The 22,338-nt window shown below is 43.1% G+C and overlaps 2 protein-coding genes across 9 annotated transcripts in view; both read left to right on the plus strand.

Annotated features, from left to right (window-relative positions):
• Positions 1 to 5,152, plus strand: part of MAPKBP1 (mitogen-activated protein kinase binding protein 1) — a 117,217-nt gene extending 112,065 nt beyond the window's left edge. For all 6 annotated transcript variants that reach the window (XM_053383365.1, XM_053383380.1, XM_053383373.1 and 3 more), the window contains one exon: positions 669 to 5,152. In XM_053383365.1, coding sequence (XP_053239340.1) covers positions 669 to 965 — 297 coding nt within the window. In that variant the 3' untranslated portion in view covers positions 966 to 5,152. The remainder of the gene's footprint in view (positions 1 to 668) is intronic.
• A 1,391-nt stretch (positions 5,153 to 6,543) lies between these two features.
• On the plus strand, positions 6,544 to 22,000 carry JMJD7 (jumonji domain containing 7). 3 transcript variants are annotated; one of them, XM_053383458.1, is made up of 8 exons: positions 6,549 to 6,741; positions 8,838 to 8,991; positions 9,606 to 9,859; positions 10,812 to 10,868; positions 11,339 to 11,434; positions 12,306 to 12,403; positions 14,776 to 14,935; positions 21,333 to 22,000. In XM_053383458.1, the coding sequence occupies exons 1-8, from the start codon at positions 6,663 to 6,665 to the stop codon at positions 21,422 to 21,424; spliced, it is 990 nt and encodes a 329-aa protein (XP_053239433.1). In that variant the 5' UTR covers positions 6,549 to 6,662; the 3' UTR covers positions 21,425 to 22,000. The 3 variants fall into 3 exon arrangements, with proteins under 3 accessions (XP_053239453.1, XP_053239433.1, XP_053239443.1); XM_053383468.1 differs by having other exon boundaries at positions 6,558 to 6,741; positions 12,327 to 12,403; XM_053383478.1 differs by lacking the exon at positions 10,812 to 10,868 and having other exon boundaries at positions 6,544 to 6,741.
• Positions 22,001 to 22,338: the final 338 nt, after the last annotated feature.

Raw genomic sequence — 22,338 nt, forward strand, 5'->3', positions numbered from 1 at the left:
TTCCCAGTTCAGATGTTACAGAGAGACAGAGCTTTCAATGGTTGGCTTTCAATAGCTGAGTCAGCAAAAGCGTGATGATGATGATTGAATGTTTTAAATTGATTTTGATTAGGGTTGCCAGACAAGAAGGTATTCTCATGCATGTATGAGAATTCCTATGATGCACAAGACCTTTTGCACACTTCATACACAAATATATGATAATTCAGACTCACTTGGTGCACAGCATTAATTCAACATGGTAGGGCCTTCTCAGTAGTGGTTCCTCATTTGTGGAATGCCCTCTCGGGTGAGGTGTCTCTGCATCCCTCATTTTTAACATTCAGGGGAAATATAACATCATTTACCCAGGTGCTTGATGCCTCGAAGGTTCCTGGCACCCCTGAAATTATCTGCTGGGAGGGCATGTGAGGAGTAGCTGATATGACTGTGGTCGCTGCTGCTTGAGGTGAGAAATCCATGCTTCTCCCAGGTACTTTCCCATATGAGAAAGAGGAGGGATTACAGAGATTGAAGTTAGAGACCCTCAAACTCTACACTGATGATCTCACAGCACTGGACTTTGTTGTTTTCATTGCTACCAACCAGAAGCATTCAACACAGAACAGGCTGTGTTTCTAAAATAAAGAAAAAAACATTGCTCACCTCCACCCCCACTTTTTTTGCAGGTGTCTGCTGACATGGAGTCTTCAGCCGATAAAAATGAGATTGCTGGCCTCTTGACTGATACCTTCTCTGTGATGAAAAAAGAACTAGATTCCCTGAAGGATGGGAAAGAACTTCAAAGGGAGAAAGAAGTGTTGGCGAAGCCACACGACCCAACTGTAATGCCAGTCAGTGAGGGAAGTGGTTCCACCTTATCCAGTCCTCGGCATTTTGGAGATGAGCAAACTCTTGCTTTGTTGGAACAATATTCAGAGCTGTTGCTGCAAGCTGTTGAACGACGTATGGATAAAAAACTGTAAAGAAGAGTAGTTCTAAGGGGCATAAACATCTAATGAAGAAACTGACAGCAACACAGGGAAAACTAACATAGTGAAAACCTGGAATGACTGCTATTGTTGACTTATCCAATGGTGAAATATGCTTTTTCTCAAGCAGTTCTGTTAAGAGGGGGTCATTTTATGGCTTCCAGAAATGTGCTGGTCACAGTACTAATCTTTCTGTGCCCACTTCTCTCTCTTTTCCTTTTCTTTTTTGGTGATGTTAAGAAAAACTTATTGGAAACTTTATTCCAGCCAAAACATTTAAAACAAAAATTCCTACAGACTTAGTTGACTGTGGCTCAGCCTGAAATTGCTGACTTGGTGGAAAGATATTGAGATGGCACCAGTCACTCCCTCTGCAGGGCTGTCTCGATCTATGTACAGTATTAAAATTTTATTTATTAATTTATTTTTGTGACTATTGCTCTAAACTTTTCACATGCATTTTGTAGCTGTGACTGTTTCCATGTCTTTCCCACACCTTTTGTTGCAGTAAACGTAACTATACTAGTAGATTGGCAGGCGGAATTTCTGAAATACTTTTTGCTGCAGCCTGCCTTGCTGAATTTTACTCATAGGTTTTTTCTTTTTTTCCCTATAAAAAATACAATCTTGTTCTCCCTGTTTTGACTTCTGTTTTAAAGAAAAACCTATGCTATATACCTACACCTGCACTTGCTTCCAGAGGACAGCACACCTTTGGACCAAGCTACGGAGATTTGTTACAAGACTGTTTGCAAACATGAATGCTTTTGCAAGAACTGTACAACATTTTATATAAAACTTGACCTCTACACTAAGGAGTTTTTTTAAATGGAAGAATTGTTAAATTCTATTTATAAAGTTATAATTAGAAGTGGTGTTCAACTGGTGTTGTATACTGGGCTCTTCAGATGATGTTTTTGGGCGGTGGGAGGGGGGGAGCGACACAGGGTTGCTATAGCATTTATTAGATAAAAAGTTTTAGTTTAATTCTAGCATAAATTTAAAGAAATTTGTCAGTGAAGAGAGCCTGACACCCGTTTTTAAGTACTGCTCAAGTGAAGCATGAGATGTACCTAGCATCCCAAGAGGGAGACCCATTTTATGTCTCCATTGCTAAAACCAGAAAACTACCAATTAAATGTGACTAGACAGAACATTTAGACAGTTGTGATGTAACTATTTTCATTTCCTTTTTTGTGATTAAAAACAAAGCAGGTCAGTGGGGTGGGAATGAGACTGCATGGTGTTTTATTGTGTTCAATGAAAACTTGCCATATTTTCCCAAACTCATTAGTCCACGGCTTTGGCTCTCAAATTGCTTATCCTAGAAGGTTGTTCTTTCATTTACCGTGCTCTCAGATTAAAAATCCCCCTTCCTGTTTACTGAATTATCAAACCATATTCCCAGAGTACTAGTTGATAAAAGTATTTCAGAAATGGCTATCCCACCGAATTTTTTGAGCTATTCTCTCTGGTCAAAAAGCAGTTCTGCATCCACTATTGTCCATCTGATCATCTGACTAAATTGCTTTGGTGACCTGGGTCTTTTTCATCGGCTTTCCCCCTTGCACTTCTCATGTGGGATTTTTTCATTCACTGCGCTGTAGGACTGGGAACCTTGCAGCGTAGCTTCTTTTCTGGGACTGGTTGGCTCTCATAATATATTATAGAGCAGCCCTCTTTTTGGCTGGCTGGACAGCCAACCATCCATAAATTAACTGCAAGATTAGGGACCTGGAATGTTGTTTGTGCTTTTTAGTATGTCCCTCCCAGAACTTCCTGGCAGTCTTGCTCTCTCATACACTTTTCTGAATGGTAGTTAAGATACATTCATCAGAACTGATATTCTGCTACTGTTTTCCGTCCATGAGCGAGCATGAAATAGAGCAATGTCTGTGGCAAAGGAATAGGATGGGTCACATGAAAGATACTCCTTGGACATCTATTAATTGAAAATTGAGATGGCTTTTTTTTGTTTCTGAGTGTACATGCCAGGAAAAGTCTTAGGCAAAATAACTTTTATTTCCCTGTTCACATTAGGCTGTGAAAAATGTTCAATGCTCAGGAAATTTTCCTGTTCTGAGACATACATATACTCAGGGTAGAAGAGCCATACTTCCAACACAGACATCTTGTATGAGAAAGGGAGATATTGAAGTTCTTTGTGTTGATTTAACCTCCAAAGTTGTCAAATGCATTAGTGTGACAGCAGAATCAAGATGTTGATAGACAAATACCTCAATGCTTATTGATACAGTTACCCAGTAGGTGAATCCTCTGGGTTTCTCTTGGGAGAAAGGCAATATCAAACAAAGTTCAATGTTACTGTCAAAACGTTTCTGCAAAATAATTTTCTTCAAATTACTTGAGCACTGTCTGTATTCATGGATCAAGGTGGAAAATGGGTGTAGAAACGAACTAGCACTGTGGTCTTGAGTAAGTAGGTATGCAAGAATGTATGGGCAGGCCTGTTGTTTTTAATATTACATGGAATAGAATGGCCAAGATTTCTAGAAAAGTAGTAGTAGGGAAAGGAATCTTTTTGGTTCAAAGCAGAGAGTATGGTTCCTTTGAAATGGTGCTTTTACAGGAAAGAGGCAGAACATAGTTAAGTAGAACTGAGAATGAATTTTAGGTAAATTAAAGATGATAATTGTTAGGTGTTTCCTTTTTTTAAAAAAAAGAAAGGAAGTAGTTTAATGGGCCCTTCATTTCCACTATTATATCCATGAATTGGGGAGGTTTTAGGAGTGACTATCCTCAGCCAGCCAGTTGTCTGAAACCATTTGGTGCGTGTTAGCTTCTTAGCTATCTTGTTTTCTGTCCCAAGGATTTGTTGCTGAGAAGAAATGGGAGGAAAGACTGTTTCCTCTTAAGGAAAACACTTTGATAGTTAAATGTCAGCCTGCTTTACTTTTAGTTTTGAACTGCATGTAAATTATTTGGCTTTATTATAGATGTTCGCTGGCCCTATTAGGAAACTTCAACAGATAATCTAAGGGTTGTGGAAACAGAAATGCATGTAGTATCTGAACCTGGCCCACTTCTACTGATTTTTAATGTTTGCATGCAAATTAATGTATTAAGGTAAATGGAGAAAGTATGTACCATGAACTCATCACTGATGCCATGCTGACATATTATATCCATGCTTTCTGAAATGTTTCTGTACAGTGTAATTTGCATTTTATTCTTTGTGTATGCTGTTTCCTTTTTTCAAGGAGAATCCTTAGAAAAGAGAACAAATACCTGTACACTTGAATGGGACAAAATGGCCTCTTGTTGTTTCTACAGAAACACAGGAGACATTTGAAAGCCAAAATTGTGTTTACACCAGCTATTGGTATATGCAACTGGTGCTACAATATATGGCCATTTTGTTATTAACCCCTCCCCCCTTTTTAATCCAATCCTTTTCAGTGACACCTCTAATAGTTGGGCCTGTTAGAAAGGATTAACTTCCTCTTTTGCTCAACTGATCCAGAATACATTTCTTTCTGCAAAAAGAGTTACTGTTATGGCCAGTGTATGCATCTGAGCATTTTAAACAATGTTGTCGCATATCATCACAGAAGTTAAGCCCCTGGACCTCCAGTAGCATCCAGTATTTTTAAATTTTTAAAAATAGATAAATAAATCAGTTGGAGGGGTGAATAGCTGCCTTGTGGACCTTCAGGCAGGTACTGTTGTGACTAGATTGCTCTTTCTATAGATAATAACTAGAGTATCCAGAATCCTGTATTGTTTGTATATTATATTCTGGAGCTGGGCTGCTTACATATTGAGTTAATCTGCTGTAGATCACAGACTGTGATGCATGGAGCAGCAATTTAAGGAATAAGCCATGTCTACTCAGCATGTCTAAGTTAAGTCTAGGCACCAGATAAACATCCCTTTTACCTGTGTTATTTCAACACTCCCTTCCTATTCTCCGCTTGTTTAAAAGGAGATAACAACCCTGAAACTTTTTATTTATAAATGTGTGTTTTCTACCTTGGCTTTAAGAGGGGAGAAAAAACTTTTAAAATGTCTTCTTTTTTAATTATTTGAAACAATTGTTTTATGTTTGTGGGGGTTTTGCACTGTGAGCCACCTTTCTGGGGCTATTTTTAATTCTGTATTCATTTGTACTCTGCGTCTTAAGTAGTTTCAATAAAAAAAGTGTGAACCTTTGTTACTAAGCTGTCTTCATGCTGTTGCTCAGTGACTATTGCCTTGTTTCATTTTTATAGTTTATTAGGGTTTTCACATTCTTATAGCAAAACAGTTCTGTCCCTTCCTCCTCCTGGCCTTCCCTCCTCCCTTGCCGTTTGCAGTAATAGCATTTTCATTTCTTTTGACACATTGCATTGTTCAGATTCATGTTGCAGTGTTCAAGTAAGATCAATGCTGCATTCAGGATCCAACTAAGCAAACACTGTGTTGGAGGAGTTTTTATTAACATGGGGTTGTTGTTTTTTGCAGGGGACGGGATCATGCTGGATTGGCCAGATTCTATATTTCCAAAACAAACCTTTCAGCATTCACTACCAACTAGTTTATAAGAGCATTTAGAGCAAAAATTACTTGCCTTTCTATAGAACAAATGCTGAACCACAACCAAATTCCATGGCCAGGAGTAGGCAGAGGCACAAATACCATTTTCTCCAGTTTTCGTTGCTTTGTTTACACAAATTCTAGTCACACAGTGGCCAGTAGTAATAGGTGCTCTATTATTACAAACAAAATTTTGTTTCCATTAGCCTGCTCCTCCTTGACCAGTGATTGAGGATTGAGGGGGCTATTGGGTTGTTTATTTTTATTAGGTATTTTGGTGTTTTATATCTTGATTTTATTCTGTGAACCACCCCGAGACCCCTGGGTATAGGGCAGTATATAAATTCAATAAATAATAATTATTGACTGGATGTTTCAGCACCAAAATGTCCCAAGGTTCATGCCAAATTTGAAAATAAAAAAACTTTGGCCTCAATCTTGACTGGCTAAGTTTGGACCACCACCCCACAAGAAACAACTAAATCTCCTCATGCTTCAATGAAGTTTTTTGTTTCGTTATAGTAGAATTTAGATGAGAAGAGAGCCAGAACTGCCACTGACAGCGGCGAATGTTGTTCTAGGCACCAGAACCTACAAGGACAGAAGGATCCCTGATGTATTTCTATTTTAAATTCCAGCAAATATTTCCAAATGTGCAACTATACATATAAATCAACATATGCAGACTTTTATGCAAATCTGCCCTCTTATATATATATATCATATATAACCCTAACTCGCACATGACAAAAAGAGAAGAAATGCAACATATATATGTTGCATATATATATATATATATATATATATATGTAACATATATATATGTTGCATTTCTTCTCTTTTTGTCATGTGTGAGTTAGGGTTGCCATATTTCAAACAGTGAAAGAAAAGTTGTTAAGGGGGTGTTTTGGCCAAAGTTTTTGAAGTTTTTTGTTTTGCCTCGGGGCTCCTCGTTTTGTTGGGAAACATAAACCCGAACCACGAGAGCAGGCGGAGCTCTCCTCTCGCTCGCCCGTAGGGAGGCGGGCCTCGTTTCTCCCGCGGCCGGCGAGGCCGGCCCTCTTCTTGGGCAGCCGGAGAAGGGCGGAGCGCGAGCCGGACTCAAACGTGGCTCAGGCGGCCCGAGACGCAGCCGCTGCTGCTGAAGCTCCCGCCATGGCGGAGGGCGAAGCGGAAGGGGAGGCGCTGCGGGCGGTGAGGCGCTGCCTGGAGGCTTTCCCGGCCGAGGCAAGGGGTGAGCCAGGCGGAAGGGAGGACCTTTGCATGGCCCTTCGCAGGGGAAGAGAGCGGGGAGGGCCAAATGGGCGGGCGAGGTTAATCGCCCTCCTCGCGGGCAGCATTAATGTTGCTTCCCTGACAGGATTTCTATCTCGGAGTGCAATAGGGTTATCCGCGGCCGTTTAAGTGTTTGCCCGGGGGCGGGGGAAATAGTGCGTTGATTTACCATACCTCGCAGAGGTTCAAACCGCACGGCTCCCCTCGAGGTGTCTGGATTTTCCGACCCCAGCTCTCAAAAGTGAAATATTCTGGACCCGAAAAAATGCACTCACTCGGACCCCCCTTTCTTACTGTTTTAGGGATTGTGAGGAAAGCGTGAGCTTATCCGGGGCCTCCCCTTCCCCTTGCAGGGGCAAGCCTTCAGTAGTCTGGAAAGGGCCGTAAGTGGTCGAGCACATGTTTTGCACGTGTGTTAGAGCACATACTGTACAGGGTTTGATGAGACCCTAAGCTACTGAAGGTAATGGGGCCTAACAATAATAACAACAACAACAACAATAACAATAATAATAATAATAATAATAATAATAATAATTTATTACATATACCTCTCCCATCTGGCTGGGTTTCCCCAGCCACTGGGTGGCTTCCAAAAAGAGATTGAAAATACATTAAAACATTATATGTCCACCCGCCCTTTGTCAACAACAAATTGTCGCTATTTTTGTGTGTTGAATATATGCTATATGGTAATTTATGGACCTAATATGTATCTAAAGCCATTTGCACATAACAAAATATGTATTTTAGCAAAGTAATTGCTGAACTGAAATACAATTAAGGAGAAGTATATTAATACTGAAATAATTATTAAGCTCTAACTTTAAATGATTGGGGGCCCATTACTTACATCATAGGAGCCTAAACAACACAAAACACTGTTGCTGTATGTAGGTTTTGTTTTATTTGCTTTTTATCTTCTGTTTTGGAAATGTACATCCAGGGCCCTAAACTATAGCTTGTTTAGCTTATACATAAATCCGGCACTGAGCACATATGTCAACTTGAAGTTCCTCTCCCAACCCCCAGCCCCTTGGATAATTTCAATTAACTAGCCACAGGTCCCTGCCGAACGCACACATGTCAGAATGTGGCTGGCTTTGGGGCAAGATGCCCTCAGTGGGGCTTTGTGGCTGAGCATGCTGCTATTGCTACTGCTTGCCTCTTCCTCAGATCTGCACAAGCCATCCAGAGAAAGGAGACTGCTAGGTATTCTTGCTCCTTCCACTTCTTCCTCAGACAACAGGCATCAGAGATTGGCAGTAGGTCCCCTACTGGGGCACGGACCTCAGCAAGTGCCGAGTGATGCCAGTATTTGATGCCGGCCTTGTGTGCACAGTACATTAAACCACAGGATATGTTGTGTGTATCCGTATGGAATTTGTATATTGTGTATCATGTGCAGCAGCCTTTAAGTTTGTGGCTAAGCATGTCCACAGATTCTTATATCTGTTCTTTGAATGTCTGTACCAATATTTTAAGTAAGTCCTAGATGCCAGGTTCCTAATTGTTGTATATATCATATAAATACATGCTACCTCTAATTGCCAAAACAAATAAACTGAAACTAAGCTGAACAGGTATCTGCATGGACATAATCAACAAACCTTGCCCAACCCAACATTTTGAAAAGTGAAGCTTGTTGAGAAAGTCTCATTTTTGTGACTTAAAATAAGCTGCAGGCTAAGAGAACTTAAGAGCCCAGGATCTTCGCTCCAAGCAAATAATAAGTTCTAACCAAGAACTTATTGTTATTATTGTTGTTGTTATTGTTTTCGGCTTATGACTCATGGTTTGTTTGTAGGAAACAAAACCATGAGTCTGGATTCAGATGTAACTCTTAAGCCAAACCCATGGCTTAGCTGTCAACAGCACGGCAGCAACAGGAGTAGGGGAGGAGTGAAGTGTCCACAATTTTAGCTCTGTGCATCAGCTTGTTGTGCATTCACCTTTAAACCATAGTTAAGATTAACTGTGACATGTGAATGAGGCCAGTCCTTGAAATGGTAACACGATCATTCACGGAAGCGTTTTTTTCTTTTGCCTGAACAGAGTTGAGTTTCACAGATTCTGTGCCATATCTTGATAGCCTTCCATCCCCCTTGGAGTTCTATCGGGAATGGGTTTGCCCAAACAAGCCATGTATAATTCGGAATGCAGTCAACCATTGGCCAGCTCTGAAGAAGTGGACATTAGCTTACCTGAGGTAGGAATCTGCCTGGCAGGCCCTAGCTTCAAATATAAAGTGCACAACATGGAAATACTGGAAATAAATTTATTGATGATGTTTCTTAATAAGAGAGTTGCCAGCAAAAACAAATCCCTCCATGAAGTCATCAGCTTCACAGGGGAAAATTTAGTCAGAACTGTTGGGGCTGTTTTACTATTTATGATTTTTATTTATTTATTGAATTAGTATCCTAGTCTTCCTCTTGAAGGAGCTTGGGGAGGTTGTTGTACCTGAGGGAACTGGGACCAGGGGTGGGAAAGTATTTCCAGTTTCTGGGCACCAATATTAAGTCATTAGACACCAGGATGACCAATAAAAGGCAAAGAAAAAAAGAAAATAATTCAAAATCTACAGCTGGACACTTGTGTTCATTAGGACCAACCAAAATATCACAAAATAGTGAGCAAGCTTTCAAGTTCTACATAGCTCTTCGTTAGACTTGATGTTACACAAAGCAAGGGGTTTGAAGGCGGGATGTGAGGGGCAAAAAATTAAAGTCCAAAAATTAGGCTGCATGTTGTAGCCATGAGGTCTGCATTTAGATTGCAATTTATTGCATAGTGGTGAACGTATGATGTATTTTGGTGCAGGGAAATAATGAACTCCAAGCTGGTGAGTGTGGCAGTAACTCCAAATGGTTATGCTGATGCAGTTTATCAGGACTGGTTTGTTATGCCAGAGGAACGACACATGCCTTTCAGTGCTTTCTTGGACATTGTAGAGAAAAAAGTAACTTCTCCAGGGGTGTTCTATGTGCAAAAGCAGTGCTCGAACTTAACTGAAGAATTCCCTGAACTTATGGGAGATGTGGAGCCTGACATACCATGGATGAGTGAGGCCGTTGGTAAATATCAAAAGCTTAATTTTATCTATGTATTGCACAGTCCATTTAAATGCAGTGCTTACAACTGATCCAGCAGTTTCAAGTTATGCACTGTTCTGCTGTTATTGGCTGCCTGCCCACCCGGAAAGAAGATGAATGCTGCAGCAAAAATTCACATTCTGGCTTGAAATACTCTGAAACATTGCATAATTCATGAATTTGTAGAGAGAGATGAATTGATGGCTTTGTAATTGTGCATGCAATTTCCATTCAAATGCTAAGCTGTACAAATTGTGATGTACAGTACTTGTAGATTAATAGACTTGGAGGTCTCTGATCATTTGTGCTGGATGGAGGAAGGACGAGGCAAAGGGAAGAATACTTTCCATCCCCCACCAGCAGTTGTCACCACAGTAACAGCAAGCCTCCTTAAGATAAGAAGATTTCTCTGGGAGCAGTGGGTCCTTTCTGAGACAAGACTAGAAGGTTTCTGCTTATGTAGATACCAGATTCTTGGATAGGGTACCCCACTCATACAGGGATATTCATATGGCAAGGAAGTGCAAAATCAGGATGGAAACACAAATATCTCAAAATTTTCAGGCCTGTTCTTTACTGATAAAAGTAAATGAGCATTTAAATTATTTTTTTAAAAAAAACAGATGTCTTCTCTTTAAGGGTGATCACTATATACATGGGAACTTTGCTTCAGACTAAGCTTCCTATCTAGGATGGAAAAACTGAAGCCAGAGTTGAATTAATATACCGGTAATTGTCCCCTGCTGCTTTCATTGTCATTATAAACTTGTTCTTTATTGTGTAGGTGGGCCTTTAGTAGCCTGTCCTTCCATGTTTCTTAATAAAGGATGATAATAAACTGATCTAGCAGAAAGGTCTTAATCTGGGGATCTTTCAGCACAAGACAACAGAAATTATTTTTCTGAGATTTATTACTTCTTTTTTTTTCATATAGGAAAGAAGCCTGACGCTGTTAATTTCTGGCTGGGAGAATCTGCTGCAGTGACATCTTGTATGTACCATGAAATAAATGCATTATTATTATTATTATTATTATTGGCTTTGAGGTCAAGGATGGGCAAAGATATTCCTTTAGAAAACTTGCATGTGTCTTCTGAACATCTAGCTATATTCATCTTAGTTGAAGTTGGCTTTCCTTGAAGTTAGTGTAGACTGAGGTCTAGGGCTTTTTGCACTCTATAATCACTGCATATCACATCTTTCCTCCCCACATGGAGCTTCATACCACTAGCTTCAGTGCCAATCTGTCAATTTGAGAGATTTTAAGCAGAGTTTGGAAAATCGAATGCCTAAAATTTGGTGCTTGGTGTGTAGAGAAAAGCAATCGCACCTAGTGCTGGTATAAATGCAGATTCTTACAGCTTTCATACTGCTGTGAGTATTTTTAGCACTGACTATATTAAGGATAAAGAAACTATCCTTCTTTTCCCCCAACCTTTCATTTCCCCCCTCCAATCTTAGTACATAAAGACCATTATGAAAACTTGTACTGTGTGATCTCTGGAGAGAAACATTTTCTGCTGCATCCGCCAAGTGATCGTCCCTTCATCCCATATGGTACGTATTCTGAGAAGCAGAGGGTGGTGAAGTAAGATGCATACTATTGTTATTTTGAGAGAAATTAGAATTAGGAGGATGAATTTAGGCAACATTTTAATATGCAGCAGGGGGTCAGATTTCCTTTATAACTGGAGAGGACTGCATCTCCTTCCATCAGCTCATGACAGTGGGTGGAGGATGGGGGTCAGAAACATAAGTGGGCAGAGCAATGAATATAAATTTTCACTTTGTCCAGTAGGCTAGTTTCTTCACACACCAATCTCTATCCACTATCCGGGCAAGCAAAGAGGCATTATCAGAGTTCATTCCAGCCAGGAAAAAAGCTGGGTGTGAAGCAAGACCAGTAAAAGAAGTGGCCTGAGGAGAGTTTGACTGTGGCCTAAAGAGAGTCCCAATGGCTGGATAGAGAGCTCTGAGGGCCACATTTGGTCCCTGGGCCTGAGGATTCCATGCCTTTGCCCCTTTCTTGAAAAGCAGCTGAGGTGGGGGTAACAATTTAAATCATTGTCATCCAGGATGAAGTGATTCTAATATTTTGCACTCAGTTTAGTTCACCGTTTAAACCCCCTGCCCATGACATTGCTACTAACCACGGGAGGAATTTTTAAAAAATGCTTGTTTAATTTTTCTACATTGTGGCTGGTAGCAGCAACAAATATGTGGGCATTTTTTAGGAAAGTAAAAACGTAAGGAGGTCTAGCCATGTTAACATCTGGATTGTCTTCAGGTTTTATAACAGATACTATGCTCAAAGCCAGTTCCCAACAAGTGCCTGGCTAAACTAAATTCTACCCCTATAATTTTAGTCTATATTTAATGCTTAACATTGACATTATCTTTGCCTCTGTTCTATGCCCTCTTCCAACAGTTTTCATGCTTAACATTTCAGAAATGTATCCATCAGCAACCTACCACATAGCAGAAAACGGGTCATTTGAAGTTGTGGATGACAAAGCTGCAGAGAATGTAATGGTTTTTGTGTTAAGTACTGTCTGAGGGTAGCTGCTAAGAGGGAATGAATGAATGAACGAACGAACGAACGAATGAACGAATGAATGACGTGTTGAGGCCTGCTTTGTTTTTTGGGTCGGGCTTCTTCACAGCACACCTCTATTTGATTTTTTTGAATATTTATTTACCCCCTTTATTAAATCTGGTTAAAACAAAAAATTTTTTTTCCTTCCAGTAGCACCTTAAAGACCAACTAAATTAGTTCTTGGTATGAGCTTTCGTGTGCATGCACACTTCTTCAGATACACTGAAACAGAAGTTGCCAGATCCTTCTATATAGTGAGAAGGTGGGGAGGGGTATTACTCAGAAGGGTGGTGGGAATGGGTGATTGGCAGATAGCTGTGATGAGCCTGTTGACGACTCTTAACGACTACAATAGGTCTTACAGGAAAAAGCAAGGAGTGAGAAGGTGAAAAATGGCTTTGTCATGTATAATGAGATAAGAATCCAATGTCTTTGTTCAGACCAGGTCTCTCCATGGTTTTAAGTTTGGTAATGAGTTGCAATTCAGCAGCTTCTCTTTCCAGTCTATTTCTGAAATTCCTTTGTAGTAAAACAGCTACTTTGAGATCTTGTATAGAATGTCCTGGGAGATTGAAGTGTTCTCCTACTGGTTTCTCTGTCTTGTGATTCTTGATGTCCGATTTATGTCCGTTTATTCTTTGGCGTAAGGTTTGGCCTGTTTGTCCAATATAGAGAGCTGAAGGACACTGTTGGCATTTGAGTGTCATTATACACGACAAAGCCATTTTTCACCTTCTTACCCCTTGCTTTTTCCTGTAAGACCTATTGTAGTCGTTAAGAGTCGTCAACAGGCTCATCACAGCTATCTGCCAATCACCCATTCCCACCACCCTTCTGAGTAATACCCCTCCCCACCTTCTCACTATATAGAAGGATCTGGCAACTTCTGTTTCAGTGTATCTGAAGAAGTGTGCATGCACACGAAAGCTCATACCAAGAACTAACTTAGTTGGTCTTTAAGGTGCTACTGGAAGGAAAAAATTTTTTTTGTTTTGACTATGGCAGACCAACACGGCTACCTTTCTGTAACTAAATCTGGTTAAAAAGGGTAAGAATGCTGTTGGCAAATATGGGTAGACACTCATGTTGAAATAATTGTTTATTTTATTTTTCTATTTTTCATATGCATCCCTTGTCAAAAGGCCCACAGGGTGGTTTACAGGACAGCACAGAATACACAATATATAAAAAATATCTAACATAATATCCATGCAATACAAAACATTAAATGTTATATAAACAGAATTCATAACAATAAGCAATATATAGCAATCTTGTTGGCAATCATCTGTCTTGATAGACAATGGAGTGCTCCTCCAGGGGTGAAGCCAAACTGCTGTGTTTGCAGCATCAAAGTGACCTCCCCAAGGCACAAGCCTGGGCAGTGTGTATGGAGGTCCTGGGCTGCCCAGACGACAAGACCACCCCCCTCAGCCTTGCTGATGTGGTCCAAAGGAAAGCAGAACAATACGTTTCGCACCAGCTTGGCTGCAGGAATTGCTGAGAGGAGGTGTACAAGGCACCATCCAACCATCTTAGGGACTCCACTCTAGATTTGTGTAGGGTTTACTCCTTAGCCTTTTCTTCTAAGCAGAGGCTTAGGATCAGAGTTTTCCTTTTCCTAGATGGGCTACCTTCCCAGGTTGACGAACCTGGGAAGATCACAGGGTTTATTATCATAGGGGAGGTGGTTTTAATGCAGAGTGAATGTGTGTGTCAATAGTCAGCCAAAATTTCCTCTCCCAAATAAAAAGGAAAAAAAAGTAATTTAAGCATATGTAGTACATATGCAAATCTAGATTTGTCATATTTCAAACAGTGAAAATCTGGACAGAGCCCCCCCTTTTCTTTTTCAGCCAAAAAATATTATGTTTCTGAATTTTTAAAATGGAAAATCAGCAAAAACTGCACTGTCTACATGGGCTGCCATACGTCCAGATTTTCCTGGACATTTGAGGGATTCCTGCCTGGACGCTGCTGCCAACTGCAGTATTCCAGATATGTCTGGGAAATTCCGGATGTATGGCAACCCTAGCAAATCCATTTTTACATGCCAGTATTCCTGTCACTAACCCACCACCACCACCACCCAATCTTTAGATTTTGCTTTAGGCAACAGATGGGTGCTCTCCAGGGAGATGGAAAAAAATGGAATGTTGGGTTACCTAATAGTTAGAAGGGAATACACTGCTAGATGTTTTTCAAGTATTTGTTACCAAATAAAGAAATTTCTGAAGTAATACAGCAATTTCTCTTGTTAAATATAGCATTTCTTTTGTTCCACAACCTTTCATCCTCATAGGTGCCCTGGATTCCATTGGATCCTTTAAATCCAGATCTAGAACGATTTCCAGAATATGCCCAGGCAAAGCCTTTGCGGTGCACTGTGAAGTCTGGAGAGATGTTGTATCTTCCTTCTCTCTGGTTCCATCATGTTCAGCAGTCACATGGCTGCATAGCAGGTGAGAGGAGTGTGGCATGCACAAGCACACCAAATCACATGTCATGTTTCTTCTTCAAGATAGGTTTTGTGGTTCCCTCAGTCTACTATCAGTTGGATTTATTTATCCCATTTCCAGCCAGAATTAGCTATCTTTACATATAGGCTTGGATCTGGAGATCTTGTGGGCAAAATTCTGCTTAGAGGACACTTCTGCTAGTGGAAGGGTGGGGGAGGTGTTGAGCGGGAGATGATGCAGGAAGGTGCAAGGGGAAAGGAGAGTCAGCCAAAATTGCCTCCCATCAGAAAGACCTCCCATCTGGATCAAAGACTGTTCTGCAAATGGAATGAGTCTTTGCATTTGTGGAACGGCAAATCGGGACCCGAGCTGTAGTGTTTGATTAGATGAAACTTAAAGAGTGTCAAGATAATTTGGGATCTCAGTTGGAAAATTCAAATCTCTCCCTCCTTTTTCTTTTTACTAATCAGCATGGGCCACAATTCAACAACTTTTGTGTGAACTCTGGTAGAAGTTGCACAAGGGCATATTCATTTCAAATGGGGCTTGTGCAGATTCTGTACTGTGGATCAAATATGTGCCTTTATTTTACTTTCTGATTCCTTACAAAATGTCCAAAATTGTTACTATAAAAAGCATCAGCACCACCTTGTGGTGTTGAGCTGAGAAGAGCATCCCGGCAATAATTAATTGTACTAATAGGGCCAGTTGTTGATGTAGAAAAAAAAAAGATTATTATCCTGCTTTTTAATTTATTAACAGGGCCATTACATAAATTTGCACTTCACCAAAACCTCCATAGGTATATTTTTTAGGATACTGAATAAATAAAATCAAAGTGACTGTTAAATGTGTTCTGTCTTACCCTGATCAACTGAAGGTAACTGTCACTAATAGACCAGGACTACTAAACAAAATTCAAATACATGAGAATAAAGTGGATTACTTATTCATTTATTACTATAAAGGGGTTTTAAATGCAAAAGCATTTAAAGTGTCTGTTATATAAACCTGACATGTTAGGTCAGAGGCTTTTAAAATGTCCTATCCTTTGCAGATTTTTACACATTAATCTGCTTATTAACAACTCCTGCACATTTACAGAAGATTTCAGGATACATTGTAGGGCATATACTCAGTTCATTTGAGGTAGCCAACACTCCACCTTGGCTCCAGGACAACCAGGAATGCAATTGAACACTGATGTGGAAAGTCATCAGATGGTAAACTGAGGCTAAAATAATAGCCCAAGGCCACCCAGCAACAGCATAGCTGCTCAGTGATTTGAATCCATGTCTACTACCAAGCCCCTTGGATGTCTTAAAATCTTCTCGGTTGTATTCTGTAGACCTATTGAAATGAATAAACCTAAGTCATGTCCATTAACTTCAATGGGCCTACTGTGAGTAGGACTAATCCTGAATAACACCCTTTATGCTGCCCAGGAGGACTCCCCTGTGTGAGTGCCTGAGGGCCCTGCTCTTGCCACTTACCATCTGGCCTGGGGCGGGGCCTGGGGCCTCATAAGGACTGCGTGGTGCTTGCTGCCTGCTGCCCAGGAGGACTCCCCTGAGTGAGTGCCTGAGGGCCCTGCTCCTTCCTGCCACTTACCATCTGGCCTGGGGCGGGGCCTGGGGCCTCATAAGGACTGCGTGCGGCTTGCTGCCTGCTGCCCAGGAAGACTCCCCTGTGTGAGTGCCTGAGGGCCCTGCTCTTGCCACTTACCATCTGGCCTGGGGCGGGGCCTGGGGCCTCATAAGGACTGCGTGGTGCTTGCTGCCTGCTGCCCAGGAGGACTCCCCTGTGTGAGTGCCTGAGGGCCCTGCTCTTGCCACTTACCATCTGGCCTGGGGCGGGGCCTGAAGCCTCATAAGGACTGCGTGGTGCTTGCTGCCTGCTGCCCAGGAAGACTCCCCTGTGTGAGTGCCTGAAGGCCCTGCTCTTGCCACTTACCATCTGGCCTGGGGCGGGGCCTGGGGCCGCATAAGGACTGCGTGGTGCTTGCTGCCTGCTGCCCAGGAGGACTCCCCTGTGTGAGTGCCTGAGGGCCCTGCTCTTGCCACTTACCATCTGGCCTGGGGCGGGGCCTGGGGCCTCATAAGGACTGCACGCTGCTTGCTGCCTGCTGCCCAGGAGGACTCCCCTGAGTGAGTGCCTGAGGGCCCTGCTCCTTCCTGCCACTTACCATCTGGCCTGGGGCAGGGCCTGGGGCCTCATAAGGACTGCACGCTGCTTGCTGCCTGCTGCCCAGGAAGACTCCCCTGTGTGAATGCCTGAGGGCCCTGCTCCTTCCTGCCACTTACCACCTGGCCCAGGGCGGGGCCTGACAGGCCTCACCAGGACAGTTGTTACTGCCAGGGGGGCATAGAGTGTTTTTAGAGTGGTTTTAAAATGTTTTTAAAAATTTTCTTTTGGATTTTTTGTATGTGGCGGGTGGGGGTGGGATGGATGTTTGGTTGGGCTTGGGGAATTTTTTTATTTTTATTTTGATGTTTTTGTAATTTTTACATTATTATTTTTTTGTTTGTATTGTTTTATTGGTTTTGTTTGTTTGTTTAAGGTGTTATTTTGTTCTTAGGGGGAGGGGTCAGGGCTGCCGGGGAGTGGGCCCCAGCCCACAAAATGGCTGGGGCATGTTCCACAGGGGGGGATGCACTGGGGCAACCGATCTCAGTGATCACGGGTAGGAGGAGGAGTTACGCTAAGACTAGACCACGTCATTACAGAGGGGGCAGGTTTAGTCGTTGTCTGAGGACTATTCCTGCCTCCGGGTCTGGTCCTGACCGGATGGATACTAGAATCAGCAAGGGATACCCACATGACCTGAAGGTGCTGCTGTGCAATGCCAGGTCAATGATTCATAAGACCACTGCCATCCATGACTTGATCATGGATGGAGGACTTGACCTGGCATGTGTAACAGAGACTTGGTTGGATGAAGCAGATGGGCCTGTCCTTGCCGCTGCTTGTCCACCAGGTTTCTCTTACGCACAGCAACCCAGGTCATGTGGGCGGGGAGGGGGGGTTGCAGTGATTTTTAGGAAGTCATTAGTTTGCACCAGGCGTCCTATTGGGAAGACCCAGTTTTCCGAGTGCATGTTCTGGAAGTTGGGCAATAGGGGCAGTACAGGATTCCTTTTGGTGTACCGACCTCCCCGCTGCACCAAGGATTCCCTGCCCGAGCTGCTTCAGGTCGTGGCGGATGTTCTCCTGGAGACACCTAGCTTGGTCGTCCTAGGGGATTTTAACATCCATGCCGACATGACCTTACAAGGGGCCGCTCGGGACTTCGTGGAAAGCATGGCCTCCATGGGGCTGTCCCTGAATAAGTCTGGCCCAACCCATAGCCGCGGACATGCCTTGGACCTGGTGTTTACCTCTATGGATGTTGGTGATCTGACACTAAGTAAAAGCGAAACGAAAGAAGTGCCATGGTCAGATCACTTCCTGGTGCAACTGGACTTCTCTGCGACCCATCCCCTCTGCAGGGAGGTGGGACCAATTCGGATGGTCCGCCCCCGCCACTTAATGGATCCAAATGGTTTCCAGAGAGTGGTAGGGGATGCTTTATCCCATGTTGATGGCCTTTCAGCTGATTCCCTGGTGGCCCGCTGGAATGCGGAGTTAACCAGGGCTATTGACTGTTTGGCTCCGAAGCGCCCTCTCCGATTGCATGGAGCCCGGACAGCCCCGTGGTTTTCCACGGATCTGAGGGCAATGAAACAATCGTTGAGACGGCTAGAGCGCCGGTGGCGGATAACTCATTCCGAACCTGACCGGACACAGGTTAGAGCTCAACGTCGAGCCTACCAAGTGGCGATAGCGACGGCGAAGAAGAATTTCTTCACCGCCTCTATTGCATCTGCAGAAAATAGCAGCAGGAGACTTTTTCAGGTGGTTCACAATTTAGCGGAACCACCTGCAACATCGGGGCCCAGTATGGGCCACATGTTCTCCTGCAATGATTTTGCAAAGTTTTTTGCAGATAAAATCGCTCAGATTCGGGAAGAAGTAGACTCCACCGTGGGAGCAGGGCCGGGGCGGGAGAGTGCTAGAGTTCTGTCTAGTCAAGTTGAGTGAGATCAATTCCAATCTGTTACCTCCGAGGATGTGGACAGGCTGCTTGGACGAGTGAGACCAACCACCTGTCTCCTGGATCCTTGCCCATCCTGGCTTATAAAAGCTAGCCGGGAAGGACTGGGCGAGGGGCTTCGTGGGGTGGTGAATGCTTCCCTCCGTGAGGGAGCCTTCCCAGACCCGCTGAAAGAGGCGGTTATTAAACCGCTTCTTAAAAAACCATCTTTAGATGCGGCCACGATGGCCAACTATCACCCAGTCTCAAATCTTCCATTCTTGGGCAAGGTGATTGAGCGAGCGGTTGCCGAACAACTCCAGGCACGCCTGGAAGAAGCGGACCATTTGGATCCCTTCCAGTCGGGATTCAGGCCTCATCATGGGACTGAAACTGCCTTGGTCACACTGGTTGATGATCTCCGGCGGGCTAGAGACAAAGGTGAGAGCTGTTTCCTAGTTCTGCTGGATCTCTCAGCGGCGTTTGATACCATCGACCATAACATCCTTCTGGACCGTCTTGAGGGGCTGGGAGCTGGGGGCACTGTCATACAGTGGTTCCGCTCCTTCCTCCTGGGCCGTGTTCAGAAAGTGGTGGTGGGGGATGAGTGTTCAGACCCCTGGGCTCTCACTTGTGGGGTGCCTCAGGGTTCTGTCCTCTCCCCCATGCTTTTCAACATTTACATGCAGCCGCTGGGAGAGATCATCAGGAGGTTTGGGCTGGGTGTTCATCAGTATGCGGATGATACCCAGCTCTACCTCTCTTTTAAATCAGAACCAGTGAGGGCGGTGAAGGTCCTGTGTGAGTGTCTGGAGGCGGTTGGAGGATGGATGGCGGCTAACAGATTGAGGTTGAATCCTGACAAGACAGAAGTACTGTTTTTGGGGGACAGGAGGCGGGCAGGTGTGGAGGATTCCCTGGTCCTGAATGGGGTAACTGTGCCCCTGAAGGACCAGGTGCGCAGCCTGGGAGTCATTTTGGACTCACAGCTGTCCATGGAGGCACAGGTCAAATCTGTGTCCAGGGCAGCTGTTTACCAGCTCCATCTGGTACGTAGGCTGAGACCCTATCTGCCTGCGGACTGTCTCGCCAGAGTGGTGCATGCTCTGGTTATCTCCCGCTTGGATTACTGCAATGCGCTCTACGTGGGGCTACCTTTGAAGGTGACTCGGAAACTACAACTAATCCAGAATGCAGCAGCTAGACTGGTGACTGGGGGCGGCCGCCGAGACCATATAACACCGGTCTTGAAAGACCTACATTGGCTCCCAGTACGTTTCCGAGCACAATTCAAAGTGTTGGTGCTGACCTTTAAAGCCCTAAACGGCCTCGGTCCAGTATACCTGAAGGAGCGTCTCCACCCCCATCATTCTGCCCGGACGCTGAGGTCTAGCGCCGAGGGCCTTCTGGCGGTTCCCTCATTGCGAGAAGCAAAGCTACAGGGAACCAGGCAGAGGGCCTTCTCGGTAGTGGCGCCCGCCCTGTGGAATGCCCTTCCAGCAGATGTCAAAGAGATAAACAACTACCTGACATTCAGAAGACATCTTAAGGCAGCCCTGTTCAGGGAAGTTTTTAACGTGTGATATTTTACTGTATTTTTGGTTTTTATGGAAGCCGCCCAGAGTGGCTGGGGAGGCCCAGCCAGATGGGCGGGGTATAAATAATAAATTATTATTATTATTATTATTATTATTATTTATGAGGATAAATTTCTATGTTATACAGTGGTACCTCGGGTTAAGTACTTAATTCGTTCCGGAGGTCCATTCTTAACCTGAAACTGTTCTTAACCTGAAGCACCCCCTTATCTAATGGGGCCTTCTGCTGCTGCTGCACTGCCGGAGAACAATTTCTGTTCTCATCCTGAAGCAAAGTTCTTAACCCAAGGTACTATTTCTGGGTTAGCGTACTCTGTAACCTGAAGCATCTGTAACCTGAAGCGCATGTAACCCGAAGTACCACTGTACTAGCAGTGCAGTAGCCATTGAGGTGATTTCAGCCATGCCAGAAAAATTCCCGTTTTTCAGCTGGTCACAATAACATAGTTAAAATTGGCTGAATAGTTTCATTTTCCCATGGCTATCATATTGCTACTGTGTAATGTATTAATCAGGTCTGAAGTTCTATTTCTTATTGAGATTGGGGCAAACAATGGAAAGATTTGTAGTTTTTGTGTTGAGCTGAAAACTATCAAAATGAGTTTTTCCAAAGACAGATAAGTTATGTCATTTTCTTTTTTCTCCCCCTCAGTGAATTATTGGTATGACAAAATGAGTTTTTCCAAAGACAGATGATAAGTTATGTCATTTTCTTTTTTCTCCCCCTCAGTGAATTATTGGTATGACATGGAATATGATCTAAAATACTCTTATTATCAGCTGCTGGATTCTCTCACAAAAGCTATAGCACGGAAATCTTAGGGTCTTGGATCAGCTAACCTACTGATGTGGAACTACGGCTGGAATGCGAACTATTTAATTATGGCCTATTAAATCAAGACAAAAGGCAACTGTTTTGCTGCTGACAATTGTTTTGCTGTCACTGAAGCTTAACATCATGCGGATGTTCATGGCATTGTGGACAAAATGGCACCTTATATGGTGGTTTACCTTAAGTAACCGTTGAGATCAAGCACATGAGATGAATATCACCTGCACGGATGAAGCACATTTTCTGGATCTGTTTCAGTCAGGCTTCACGATGATGTAGTTCCTCTGGTAGAAAGTCCATTTCTGGAGATTGACAGGCCCCTAACTTGTCCTCAGTACATTAGATCATCTGTATGAATATTCTGGAGGAATATTACAGGGAACCAGGTAGAGGGCCTTCTTGGTAGTGGCGCCTACCCTATGGAGCACCCTCCCATCAGATGTCAAGCAGAAAAGTAACTATACAACCTTTAGAAGACAGCCCTGTATAGGGAAGTTTTTGATGTTTTATTATGTTTCAGTATATGCTGTATGGGCAGGGTACAAATAAAATCATTATTATTATTAGTGGGCTGGATGGGGATTAATAACCTGAAGTTGAATCAATACAAGAGTGAAATTATGATAGCAGGCTACTATTTAATAAGGGCCTTTTTTTGCCTGTTAAGCATGTGGTCAACTCCTGTGGTCACAAGTGTTTGCAGCAGCCACCAGGACTGCTTTTATCATCTCATCACTTACATAACCAAGATTCTGTTGGCTGTACTCTTTCCCGGAAATAAATACTGGTGACCTCATAGATTGACGACTGCCATGTTTTCAGTGTAAAACTGTCCTTTACAACTGTTTGAAAGCTTCAACTAAAATAGAATGCAGCTGGAAGGGACCCTGAGGGTCATCTAGTC

The sequence above is a fragment of the Podarcis raffonei genome, chromosome 1 (genome assembly GCF_027172205.1).
Source record: "Podarcis raffonei isolate rPodRaf1 chromosome 1, rPodRaf1.pri, whole genome shotgun sequence".
NCBI classification, from domain to species: domain Eukaryota; kingdom Metazoa; phylum Chordata; class Lepidosauria; order Squamata; family Lacertidae; genus Podarcis; species Podarcis raffonei.